The sequence below is a fragment of the Chelonia mydas genome, chromosome 5, assembly GCF_015237465.2.
Source record: "Chelonia mydas isolate rCheMyd1 chromosome 5, rCheMyd1.pri.v2, whole genome shotgun sequence".
NCBI lineage: Eukaryota > Metazoa > Chordata > Testudines > Cheloniidae > Chelonia > Chelonia mydas.
In genome coordinates, this window is record NC_051245.2 from 129,190,884 (window position 1) to 129,204,569 (window position 13,686).

The 13,686-nt window shown below is 45.4% G+C and overlaps 1 protein-coding gene across 2 annotated transcripts in view; it reads right to left on the reverse strand.

Moving 5' to 3' along the window:
• Positions 1-13,350, reverse strand: part of PSD3 (pleckstrin and Sec7 domain containing 3) — a 141,228-nt gene extending 127,878 nt beyond the window's left edge. The window contains exons 1-2 of one of the 2 annotated variants that reach the window (XM_037902320.2): positions 13,200-13,350; positions 3,698-3,809 (exon numbers count right to left, since the gene is read on the reverse strand). In XM_037902320.2, the coding sequence (XP_037758248.1) occupies positions 3,698-3,809; positions 13,200-13,220 (133 nt within the window). In that variant the 5' untranslated portion in view covers positions 13,221-13,350. Of the gene's footprint in view, positions 1-3,697; positions 3,810-13,155 lie in introns of both variants that reach the window. The other variant, XM_043546931.1, reaches the window with a different exon arrangement.
• Positions 13,351-13,686: the final 336 nt, after the last annotated feature.

The following is a 13,686-nucleotide window of genomic DNA, read 5'->3' on the forward strand; positions in this document are numbered from 1 at the left end:
CAGGTGCCCTAACTGTATTTCCATACCAAACATTTTGGTTTCTTGTCCAACTTCACTTTAATAATGAATTTCCTGGCTCTCTCATTTCTTTTAAAAAACAAATATTTTGTAGGGATTTTTTTTTTACCCTCAACTTGCTGAGATGTACCTTCTACCTTCACATGGAGTTATCTGGATTTTTTCTTTTTTAATTTTATTTTAAAAAATACATTGAAACTACAAAGGGGTGTGCCTAAATGTAAGAGAGAAGAATATTTAACCAATAGCTATCTGATTTCCATAAATACTTACATATTTGAGGTTTCCAAATCCGCGTAAATAAGTGATTTTTCAATTAGTGAGTAGACTCAGGAAATGTCTTCTATAGTCATGTTTAGTTTTGCTTTTGAAAAGTTTTGAGAAGCCGAAGGGATGGGATTTGGGTAAGGAAAGCACCAAGGCAGCAGGAGGATAAGTGGGATTGCCTCCTGCAGGATACCCTGAGGAGGTAAACTCCTTTTTGCTCCCTACAGCATGTCTATCCACTCACCCCCTATTTCCCAGACAGCTCCCTGCGCTGCGAAATACATGGGTGGAGGGGAGGGATGGGACAGCCTTGGGCAGGTATTGAGCTCTGGTGAAGTTTTTTCAAGTTGTGTTTTTAAAGCCTCTTGGAAAGAGCCCTCTGACAAGACTTAGACTTTATTAGCTTTAAACAAGACAGGGAGGAGAAATTTTGGTTTTTTTCTGACAACTTTATAAGCGCACGTTTGCGTGTTTCAATAGGACTGGGTAAGATACCACTTGCCTACAGTCTGCTTTGTCCTTCAGGCCTTTGGCTAGTGCCCATTTTCACAGCTGTGGCAAAACATGCTGAAGCTTATTCCACTTACTGTCAATTTCTCTAAACAGAATCGGCCATTTTGTTAAACTTCTGGACAGCCACACCTCTTTCTCACAGCTAATCACCTCAACCTCTCCCTCTTCTTCAGGGCAATCGCCCTTTTCTGATTGGCTCAGGAAAAAGGAGCTGCTTTTTACCACCCAACAAAACAACAGACTTGGAGTGGTTGGGAGACTTCACATGTATTCTGTGAAGTTCCTGGGAGACACGACCTGGAATTGGGTGCTGAAGTGATTAAGCCATACAGAAACTCAAACATTTTCCCACATTTTAACAAGACAAGCAAAAGACGAATGAATGGAATGCCCATCTCAAGTCAAACTAAGTTTGGCTTTGTTTCTGAAAGTTATTAGCAACATATGGCTAAGAAGCTGTCTTCGTTTACTTTAATAACATCTGCTTTTCTCCCCCCTTTTCTAGTACATCAACCCTTGCTTGTGTGTAATTTCATACTAGTCTGGCATGTCCAAGTTTTCAAAAACTGAGGAAATAGCATGCAAGTTTGTCCTGCAATTTTTAAAAGGCTTTCAATATGGTAGAGGAGAGGGTCTTCCAGGCCCAGAGCCTCTTCCCAACTGACCCCAAAAGTGGTGCTTGGTTAAACAGAAAGCCAGACAAACGCTGCCTTCCCAGTTGGTCAGTAGTCTCTGTAAGTTTATACCCATGCTTTCTCAAGGCTGTATTTGAGACTGAGAAAGCTAAAGGTAAAATTATTTTCCATCTGTGACACACACCCCCTACACACACACACACTTCAACTAAGAAGCACTCTGGTCCATTTTTCTCCCAGGATAAAGATTGCGAGAGCCATGGAATACATGAAATTAGCCAGTTGTTTCCTGGTATCTTTTCTTGACACAGCTGGTCCACTTTCCCACGGTACCAGTACCTTCAGGTCAGACAGTGTGATCTCACAACATTTTTAGAGAATTTGATTTATAAGAAAAGAAGTAAAACTGAATAGGAGAGATGGCTTCTGGACTAAAAGGAAACAAAGAATTAACTAGTTTATACTTGGCTTTTGCCAACAACTTTGCTAAGAAGAATGAGTCCATGTATGATAAGAGGGAATAGATTTGGATAGACTGTCTTCCAGAGGAGTGGGTTTTGGTTTTGGACTGAGGTGTGGACGGGCAACCCCAAATTGTACTAAAATAAGAGTTTCTTTGAGATATTGTTTGAATGGTACCTTAAACTAGAAAGGTTAAAATACAGACACACACAAAGGGTGGGAAAGATGTTGATGAAATTATGGGGAAGAAGTGCCTATATGGTGGACATGTTCAATTATTAAATAGTATTAGGGTGCAATTGTTGAACATTTATTACCACATATTCCTTTTAAACCACTCCCTTAAACAGATTACCAAGAACAAATCTTTAATTTATTAATAGCTCCTAGACAACTGGTACTTTCTCACTGGCAACAGGGTTGGCAGGAGTGAGGAATGGCTCTGAGAAATACTGGAAATTGGTGATGTGATGGAAGAGTGAACACATCAAGCACGTACACCGCCCAGCAGACAGAGGACAAATAGATACCTGGCTAGTTAGTAAGTATTTATTCAATACATTTGCCCACAAAAGTCATTGCATTTGACAAATTTCTTTAAATGGTAGCACGTATGAGGACTTGCTTTGGGTTGTTAGTTAGTAAAGACAGAATTTTCAGGTTTAAGATGTTCCCAGAAACACTGAACATGCATTACAACTGTGCTGTTGCCTAATGATACTCTAAACAAGAGATGAGTTTGTAATGAATCATGTTGTACTTTGTTAACATGTTTGGTGATGATCTGTAAAGTTGTTTACATTTCCTAAATAAACAAGTTAAAAAATTAGGCATGCTGGATTTCCTGATAAAACTCAACAAGAGCCTTGGAGAAATTACTCATCATCTGGACTTTAATTCTGTTCATTTAGTTTTTCTGCCCACTTCAAAATCTGCTTCTGAACAGATTCTTGCACAATTTTGGTATAAGAGACTCCTCTTTTTAATTAAAAATGGCATAGTAAAGATAGCCCATAATCTGGAAGGTTTAAATTTACCAAGATGCAAGGAGTAGCATCTCCTCAGACTAGACTGCCTCCCACTCCTGAAATAAAGGCAAGGATTTGTAGTAATCCAAACAAGAACGGAGAGAAATGGGCATCTCCACTGCAGTTCTTTACTCTGCTTGGCCCAGGGCTAGCTGTGGGAGGAGGCGAATGTCCTTACTACAGAACAGGAGGAAGAAATGGGGCTGACCCCGAGACATTACTTCTTGCTGCTGCATCCAGAAAATAAAATGGTGAGTGGAGTTTTTTCCAATACAAACAGAGAAAAAAGTTTAGCTTGAGTGTTTAGCCTAGAATATCTAAATTAAATCTTAGGTAATTGTAGCTACAGATATAGAATCATCCAGAAACACTTTAAGTGTACATGCAGTGAATATCAAAAGAATTGGCAATGATTTGATTCATACAGTGTTAGAAAGCGTGGCTAAAATTACTCACAGTGCACAGCTGGCAGAAATAGGAGCTGTGAGACTTACTGTACAAACTCCTGGAGAAATACTGAACGTGCCTGGCCCAGAACTTTTACAGTCACGTGGCAGTGTCCCCATTGAAACAGAGAGGAAGGCAGTGCTACATGCTACAGGATTGCAGTCACATCAGTGCTGATACAAGGGGTACAATTCTCATTTAGAGCAAGGCTCCTTTACACTGCAAATTGCATCAACATGCACTTTTAAGCAGTGCACTGTAAGGTAGCTTTAATGTAACTGAGAATCAGGTTCTGTCTGTCCTTCAAGCGGTGGAAAAAGCACTTACCCGTTTCTGAAGGTTTCTCTGTTTCTGTCCCACAGAACAGAAATTCATATTTGGCCTTGGCAACACTCTGGGAATGAGCCAGTGCATCATTAACCCAAACAAAAGCTTCTGCCTGTAGAGTCAAAACAAAAAACAGGGTTAGTCTTTCACTTAAAACGTGGAATGTTAATAGTGAATGATTCAGCATGTCATCAGACTAGGGATTTTCAAAATCACTTAGCACGGCCTCTGAAGTCAATGAGAGCAGCGTCGGGCCAAGGCTAAGCACTTTTGAGAAGTCCATCTCTAAGTCTTACGGCCAAGATTTTCAGGAGTGAGCAGTGATTTTGGGGCCCCAACTTGCAGCACCTTAAAGGGGCTTAGTTAACAGGGTGGATACTCAGCAAGTCAGTGACCACTTTCAAAGGACCTTGGCCTATGCATATAGCTTTAGGCACCCAGGTTTGAAAACCGGGTCCCATGTCGCTGTAGGGACAAATACTGAAAGGCATCCAACATTAAAACCTTCATTAAAAATTACCATTCTCCCAATCGAGGAGGACACACAAGTTTTTCAAGATGAATTCTGCAACACTGACTAAATAGTACCTTCTGTACTAGGCAATATTTCTTTGTCGTAAATTTTGGGCACTGGATTTCTTCTGTCATATGTGATTGTGCATGTAACAGAATTATAAGCAATGGGGGAAGAGCGAAATGATCAACTATAAAGAATACTGATAAGTAAGTTTTGCTCCCAAATCATCTTTCCACTTTGGGAGCATTACAGCCTGGAAGACAGGCATAAAAGCTGCACACTAAGAAAAGGTATGACTAAGAGAGTTCAAAATTTACTCCATATTAAAATAAGGCCTTGTTTTGTGGAGGAGAAGTTAGTGTTGAAATCTACTGAACATGCAGGATTACAGCTTGCTAAAGGTGGGTGGTACCCACTAAGGCTCATGAAAGACTTAGCATCCCAAACTTCATGATAAGGACCACAGAATCTAGAGATAGAGATGTCCTTTCGGGTGGAATCCTGGCCCCACTAAAGTCAATGGACGACTTCAGCAGGTTCAGGATTTCAGCCATGATGTTTTCTGCAATGGATGGATGGGCAGATGAGCATCTCACTCCACATTCCAAAACAGTTACTGCAGGCTTTTCTGGCCATTCCTCTCCTCCCCCATCCCTAACTTTCTTCTTCTGAACCAGCTTTGCGGAATTTGGCCCAGCATTTTGATGGTTGGTGTATAAAATCCTACACAGAGAGTCATGAGTATTTGGACAGTAAAAAGAACAAGGGTCTCAAGAGGGAAGCATTTTAGCAGACCTGATCCATCAGAATAGCTATTAACCGTGAACCTCCTGAAGTTGCCCAATCAAGTCAGCTGCATACTACACCCAGCTACAACAATGTACAACAAAAGATTTGTCCAAATGACTGAACAAGTTATGCATTCTTCATAAGGAAGCTACTTTGATTAGACATGCTTCTCAATGTACAGTTGTGGCATGTGCACAAAGGAGGCCTCTTCATGTGTAGAGAAAAACTGCATGTACCTGGTTTGACTTTCTAAAAGTGTAACAGGTGCCGCATGAGCAACAGGTGCCAGGAGAACACTAAGTGATGAAAGTCAACGTCTTTAAACCAGCATATTCGCTCTTCACTACCCTAAGGAGTTAGATGGGATCCTACCCATACAGGGGAACAATATCAAATTGTGCCATACTGTCAGGAAAGAAATTCTAGTTCCAGTTCACTACACCCTAACCATTTATCCAACAAGAGTCAAAAATCCCTGTCATTTTAATTCATAGGCTAAGACTTATAAAAATGGGTGCCTAAAATTACACTTTTCAGAGTAAAGCCGTGTTAGTCTGTATTCACAAAAAGAAAAGGAGGACTTGTGGCACCTTAGAGACTAACCAATTTATTTGAGCATAAGCTTTCGTGAGCTACAGCTCACTTCATCGGATGCATACTGTGGAATTATACTGAAATCTTCCGTCAGACACCTAACAAAAACAGCAGAGTGCGCAACATTCTTGGAAACAACATGGCCACTTACTCAGGTGCCTAAGTATGGACTTGGGCCACAATTCTTATTTACTAGGACTGTCGATTAGTCGCAGTTAACTCACACTATTAACTCAAAAAAATTAATCACGATTAATTGCACTGTTAAACAATAATAGAATACCATTTATTTAAATATTTTGGATGTTTTTCTACATTTTCAAATATACTGATTTCTATTACAACACTATATACAAAGTGTACACTGCTCACTTTATATTATTATTTTTGATTACAAATATTTGCACTGTAAAAATGATAAAGAATTAGTATTTTTCAATTCACCTCATACAAGTACCATAGTGCAATCTCTTTATTATGAAAGTGTAACTTACAAATATAGATTTTTTTTATTACACAACTGCACTCAAAACCAAAACAATGTAAAACTTTCGAGCCTACAAGTCCACTCAGTCTTACTTCTTGTTCAGCCAATCACTAAGACAAACAAGTTTTTTACCTTTACAGGAGATAATGCTGCCTGCTTCTTATTTACAACATCACCTGAAAGTGAGAACAGGCATTCGCATGGCACTTCTGTAGCTGGCGTCACAAGATATTTACATGCCAGATGTGCTAAAGATTCATATGCCCCATCATACTTTGGCCACCATTCCAGAGGACATGCTGATCATGCTCATTAAAAAAATAATGTGTTAATTAAATTTGTGACTGAACTCTTTGGGGGAGAACTGTATGTCTCCTGTCCTGTTTTACCCACATTCTGCCCTACATTTCATGTTATAGCAGTCTTGGATGATGACTCAGCACACGTTGTTCGTTTTAAGAACACTTTCACAGCAGATTTGACAAAAAACACAAAGAATGTACCAATATGAGATTTCTAAAAATAGCTACAGCACTCAACCCAAGGATTAAGAATCTGAAGTGCCTTCCAAAATCTGATCGGAACGGGGTGTGGCGCATGCTTTCAGAAGTCTTAAAAGAGCAACACTCTGATGAGGAAACTACAGAATCTGAACCACCAAAAAAAAGAAAATCAACCTGCTGGTGGCATCTGACTCAGATGATGAAAATGAATATACGTTGGTCTGCTCTGCTCTGGATCGTTATTGAGCAAAACCCATCATCAGCGTGGACGCATGTCCTCTGGAATAGTGGTTGAAGTATGAAAGGACATATGAATCTTTAGCGCAGCTGGCACATAAATATCTTGAGACGCCGGGTACATCAGTGCCATGAGAACTCCTGTTCTCACTTTCAGGTGACATTGTAAACAAGAAGCGGGCAGCATTATCTCCTTGTAGGCTCTGAAGTTTTACATTGTTTTATTTTTGAATGCAGTTTTTTTTGTACATACTGTAAGTTCAACTTTCATGATAAAGAGGTTGCACTATAGTACTTGTATTAGATTAATTGAAAAATACTATTTATTTTGTTTTTCTACTGTGAAAATATTTGTAATAAAAAATAAATACAAAGTGAGCACTGTACACTTTGTAATCTGTTGTAATTGAAATCAATATATTTGAAAATGTAGAAAACATCCAAAAATATTTAAATAAATGGTATTCTATTATTGTTTAAACACGCAATTAATTGTGATTAATTTTTTTAATCGCTTGACAGCCCTATTATTTACACTGTAATATATCCTGACTTTCAGACCTCTTTTATACTGCTTTGGCATTATAAAGGGGCTTTACTGTAAATGAGGTTCAGGCCCTTAGGACCTTAACTTCACGCACCCATTTTTAAACATCTTGGCCAGAAGTAGTGCAGTTTTAACACCATGGAGTGGTAGCTGCCATTACGTTTGTCTCCAAAGAAAGACCGTGCTGCAGTAAAGGGCCCAGCTGTAACTGCTGGATCAAGCACAAAGTTAAGATTTCTGATTTGTGTTCCCAATTTTGCCACTATCTTTGGGGCTGATCCAAAGCCCATTGAAGTCACACGGTCTCAGAAGCCAAGAGCTTAGCAGCATTCAGAAGAAGCCTGGACATTTACAGGGAACATTCCGAGCTGCATTAGTAAGGATTAAAAAATAAATACAAGTTTGCAAGTGATATAAATCCTCATACTTCAGGGCATAAGCCAACTCCCTCAGCTGGAGGTTAGGAAGAAGCTTGCCTCATAAGCAAGTTATGACATATTAAATCATATTAAGCTCTTAGCCTTGTGGCAGCGAGGTCCCACCTACTCACCAACTCCATTTCTGCTGCATGTCATGCTTGGGCTTGCTAAACACATAAAGCTATTTGAAAGTGCACACATGGCTCTCTCCCATGTCACATAGACCCGCTATTCTCATTTAGCAGCTGGAGGGCTGCATGAAGTAACATAATTTGCTACTTTTTTTTTTTTAATGTCTCAGTGTAGGTTCACATGAAAGTTCCCTAGGCATTTGTGTATGCAGTTCTTATCCATTAAAATTCACTCCAATGCAAAGAATTCTCACTAAGGCTTCAGTGGTGCATTAGGCCCTTAATACTGGTCCTTAGTGATACTTCAGTGCAGTGCACCTGTACATGGTTTACCCTGATGTTTTACCCTTAATGGCAGAGCAGTGCATTTTTAAAAGACACAGAGGCCTTTAAGGTGTCTAAGGAGAAGATTTATTTATTTTGTTTAAATATGAAGCTAGGCTGCTGAATCAGTCTTTAGGTATCTAAGTGGATGACCTGATTTCCCAGAGTACCAAGCCCTCACCAGGTCCCCCAGTGGAAGCTCCTGTGTTTGCACTTTTAAGAGTCAGGCCACTTATCTAGACATCGACCCACAGACTTAAAGCCCCACATTTGACTACCTTGGCCAGAAAACACTGGTCTAGTATTTACAATGAAAGCCACCTGTGTGCAACCATCTTCAAAGGGACGTTAATCAGATTGATGCTGAGTTACTGAACATTAGACAGTGTCCCTTCTCAGACTCAAATATCCCACTGCCACTATTACAGCCAGATTCACATACAGAGCTATCCAAGGATAAGGAACAGGGCCAGATCAGCCCATCGCTGGGCCCTAAGCACACGTACACAGTTGTTGCTTAGTTAACCCCCCTCCTCCCCAGATCAGTCAGCAACTGGCTCCCACTGCATATATACTGCCCCCCTCCGGTCCATCCCCAGGGCTCTCTGACGCCCCCCTCCTGGCCAGCTTCCCTGTGCCGGCACGATTGCAGCTCCCCATCCCATGCCTGGGGCGGCGAAGCTCCGGCTGGTCGTCTGGTTCAGGTGCTGGTGCAGGAGCTGGCCCCACAGCAGCAGAGTGGAGGAGCAGCACTGGCCACCCCACTGCCCACTCAGGTTGGGCCCTGCCACCCCTCCATCACGATGGGGGCGAGGCCAAATTTGAGTGAGTGGCATTGCAACCTGGTGCACAGATGTTGCATCCCTGCTGGGGTTGCCCTCCCCCCTAAACTGGGCCCTTGGCATGTGCCTAGGCTGCCTATGCATTAATCTGGCCCTGGGGAGGAAGTCTCCCCGCTCAAGAAGGCCACTTCCCCCAGGAAGGAAGAAGGTATTTTTGTCCTTTTGGGACATCTTCCTTTTCTTCTTGGGGGCAGGGACCAGCAGGTGAACGCCAGACAAACAGAGAACGCAGAAGGGTCACTAGCATAATACCCCAGGACAGAGCTTGGGCCTTGGCAACCGCTAGCATCTGAGGAGGTAGCAGAGCAGTTGGGTCTTCCTCTATGTGGACTGCCCCTGTAAGGAGCAAAAGCAGAGCCCCAGAGACGAGCGCAACCCTGTGCACAACAGACCAGCCAGATACAAGAGAGCTTCCAGCACCCCAGGAGGAGTTATCGGAGTCAGGAGTGGAACAGCCAGCACCACAGTGTAATATTTGGAAAGATCACAATAGTGCAGGCCCTTTTGGCTAGAGTTCACCTGTCTCCATGACTCTGATAATCCTCGCTCCCCAGGGCCTCTGTGCAGTTTGGGAAGCCCAGGTTCATGGCAGCCAGTGAAAGACCATGCAACATGAGGGTAATATAATCAATGCCAATCAACCGGGGCTTGCGGAAAACAGATCTGAAACTAACCTGGTATTTTGTGACTCTAAAAAAGAGTTTCCAAAGCAGCGTCCTGGCTGGTTTTGGAAATAGTCACTTGAATAAAGAAACCTGGAGGTTCTTTCTGTTAACTAGAATAAAACCATATCCTGAGCCTAAGAGACTCTTGCTATTAATTCTGGCATTTGTTGTTCAGTGTGGAGAGATACAATTATTACCTCAATGACGTATTTATGAGCTGCTGTTATCTGAAGATAAGCCAACGCTTCAGCTGTGCATTTGATAGTAAAAAGGAAGGAGAGAACCATGTTCATTACCAGATCAGATTAGATATTCCGTTAGATATCTGATTCATCAATGTAACTTTCCTGAGAAACCAGGTCAAATGTCCCAGAGACCGGATATGCATGCCTGATCACTTAATCCCCTAATCAGATGGTGTTTATACATTCTGATTACTTGGTTTTGTAGCCACATATTAGCAGAGTACAAATAGCATCTTCGCTCTTAACTTGTGTAAGTCTTCTGCTGATGGACTCGTGAGGCAATGTCAACTCAAGACCTCGGTAGTCAGCTAGATACCACGCCACTACCTCCCACTGATCCTCAGTTCACCAACCTAGCAGCACACAGCCTCCAGAGCTGGGAGCCATTCAGGTACCCCTCCAGTCAGGGCCCTAACATGTAGTCAGTTATGCACGGGATGGCCTTTAACTCCCCTTTACCATCAACTTGGCCTACTCCTGACCATCAATACTACTCCATAACCATGCACGCTCAGCTTAAAACCCATCACTGGCTCTCCGGTCCCGTACCCTTTTATAGAGCTGGAAGCTTTTTCCCATTCAAACAGTAACCTGTACTGATCTCACCTCATCAGCCAGGGCTGCCAAAGTGCCTTCCCTCCATTGGTGAAAGGGCAGCTGCATCCTGCACCATCAGACCTGGCCTGGCCAGGTGTGATTCACACCTTTGTGGCTTCCAGGCTGACCACTGCAACTCCCTGTGCTTGGGAATAAGCACATTGACCTTAAAGATCCAGACCCTGGCAGCAACCCTAGCTGCCAACAGTACATCACTCCATTGCACTTCTCGTAATATGGGATTATCAAGAGCACTCATCTTGAAGATCCTACATTGCACTGGCCCATGCTATGTAAGAGAGCCCCTCTTACTCAGGTATTGCATCCTTATTCCTCAAGAGTTGCTTTCCTAGCAACTAGCCCAAAAATATGGCACTCCTTTCCAGAGGAGGTAGGAATGACCACACACCTCAGCATTCAGAGCTAGGTGCAAACCCATTTTTTTTAGCCACAAGAGCAACAAATGAAAAGCTTGTACTCTTCCCTCACCCAGCAACCTCTTGGAAAGGAAGGAGAAATCTAATTTACTTGCTGGGCTCCTTGCTCTATTGTCTCCAATTTGCAGGCACCTAGATATTAGCGATAGGTGCCTGGTAAGAACCCAGTTTGTGTACATGCAAATGGAACAACTGGGTCCCTTAACTACAGTTAGTGAAGTCATGTGTGATGCTAGTTCCCACAAATCTATCAAAAAAATCCCTATATCAAGACTGGAAATCGAAGTCCTATCATGCAATCCACCAGACATACACAGAGATGGCCCAGCCACGGCAGAGCCATCGACTGCAGTAGTAAGCCACTCCATAGGCTTTTGATTCCCTCTTTCCCAATTTTCCTGGGACTACCTAGCACCAAGCCCTCAACCCTATGGTGACAGACCCATTAGAAATCCTAATAGAGCCCATTTCCTCAGGCACTGCATAGAGGAAAGGATTTGGGCCATATGAATAATGCAGGAGACATGGCTTCTGAATCTATATGAAAAGGTAAGTGATGCCAGAAAGAAAGAAGCCCCAACAAAGTGCAACTGTGTATATGTAGCCAGTTCCTCAGATGCTGTTAATCAATGGTGTATTTCAGTGCAACTAGGGCAGGTTCTTAGCTGGTGCAAACTAGCACAGCTCCACTGAAATACACCATCTCAGGATCTGCGCCATAGTTTCACTAAGTGATGAAATAGCATTTCAAATAGGAAGCGGTTTCTTTCCACAACACTAGCTAAACAAATACCGCTCAAATGACTGAAGTGATCATAATCAGCTACTGAGAAAGTGGACAGGTTTGTGAATGACAACTTAGTTAATACACCGTTTTACATTTTTCTCTACATTTTGCAGCAGAATCTTAATTTTACAAACGCCGGCCTTATGAACAACTCGTTATATGGACCATGTTGCCTTGACAGGGAAAAAAGTCACATAATGGAAGTGATGTTGATGAAGAACAAGTTGACATCCCTGCACATTCTGATGCCTTCAGTGCACTGGAAATCACTTTTCAGCTATTTGAAGCACAAGAAGGAAAAAAAGCAATGCCGTGCACCATACTGCAACGTATGCACCATACCTACCGTCATTTTGAAGTGGTCACTTGTATGAACTTTTTGATTTTATGAAACCCTCAGTCCCCAATTCGTTCATAAAATAGGGATTGCATTGTTATCCACTTTGCATAAAGGACCATTAGGCTATGGCTGAAGTTACTGTAAGAGCAGTTATCAGTTGCTCTCCCACACCGTTTCAGCCATACTTTATCTCAGACAAAGCAACCCTGTCCAGCAGGCATCCTGTGGGGGGGTTATGCTAACTGTTGACAGTGACATGCGTCCTTTTGGGGCTAGGAGACAGGGATGAGCAAGTTGTTGACTCAGCCCAAGTCTCTGCCTTGCCCACGACAACAGATGTAATGCAAGACGGTGGAGTCTGAGGACACTGCTTGCTGCCTAGCCAGAGCGTCAGATGAAGACACCTGATGCGACCCCAGCAGCACAAGGCAGAGGGGAAGTCCGGGAAGTTTCAATGTCTAGCAACACACGAACGTCCCTGCTAGCTAAACTCAAGATGATCAAAGAAAAATACCGGGGTGGAGGTGGAGGTGGGGGTGGGGGGGTTTCTTTTCTTTGGGGGAGAGGCTCCCCTGCAGAACACGGACTGCTACCGCGGACCTGACCCCGCTTTCCCGCCTCATCTCGACCCCGCTGGCCCCCAGGCACCCTTGCCCGGGCGGGGGGTCTCTGGCGTGTCACGGGGTCATTAGGAGCGTCGCGGCGGGCGGCCGAGGACTCGAGGAGACTGTCCCGGCGGCGAGGCCGGCGCCTCGGAAACCGCCTGCGAAGCGCAGCCTCGCCGGCTCCCCCCAGCCCGCTCCGGAGCGCGGCGGGACTCCCGCTCCGCCGGCGGGGAGCGCCCGAGCCGGCGCCCGGGCTCCCGGCTCTCCGCCTGGCTGGGGCGGGCCGGGGGCGCTCGCGGCCCCGAGCCGCGTCCCCCCGCCCCCCAGCCTGTGGCCCGCCGCGGGAGGCGACGCTCCGCCCGCCGGCAGCGCGCCCGGCTCCGGTCCCTTACCCCGCCAGCGCCGGCGGGCAGCGCGCCCGGCTCCGGTCCCTTACCCCGCCAGCGCCGGCGTCCATCGCCCAGCGCCCGCCCCGCTCGCCCGGCCCCGGCGGCCGGAGCCGGAGCGGCGCCTCCCCCGCGCCCAGCGGAGCTGCGGCTGCCGGCGGCGGCCGCCCAACTTCCCCGCGAGCCGGGACGGAGCCTGTCCCCGGCGTCTGGGCCTGTGCGAGCCGGCGGCCGCGGCTCCCCTGCGCGCATGCGCCCACGGCCCTGCCCCGAGCCCCGGCCGCCCGAGCCGCGGGGGGCGGCGGGCGCCTGGGGAGCCGCGGCCGGGCTGGCGCGGGGACAGGCCGGGGCCGGGGCTGAGGCGGCGCGGGGCCCGCACACCCAGCCGGGGGGGCGGCGCCCAGTCCGAGCCGCAGGACCGGGCCCTTCCCGCGCCCCCGGAGCGGGGGGTCCCGCGCGGGCCGCCGGGGCAAGGTGCGTGTCCCTGGGCGCGGGCCGGGCTGTCGCTGCCCCGGGCGGGCGGCTCCGGCCTCGGGG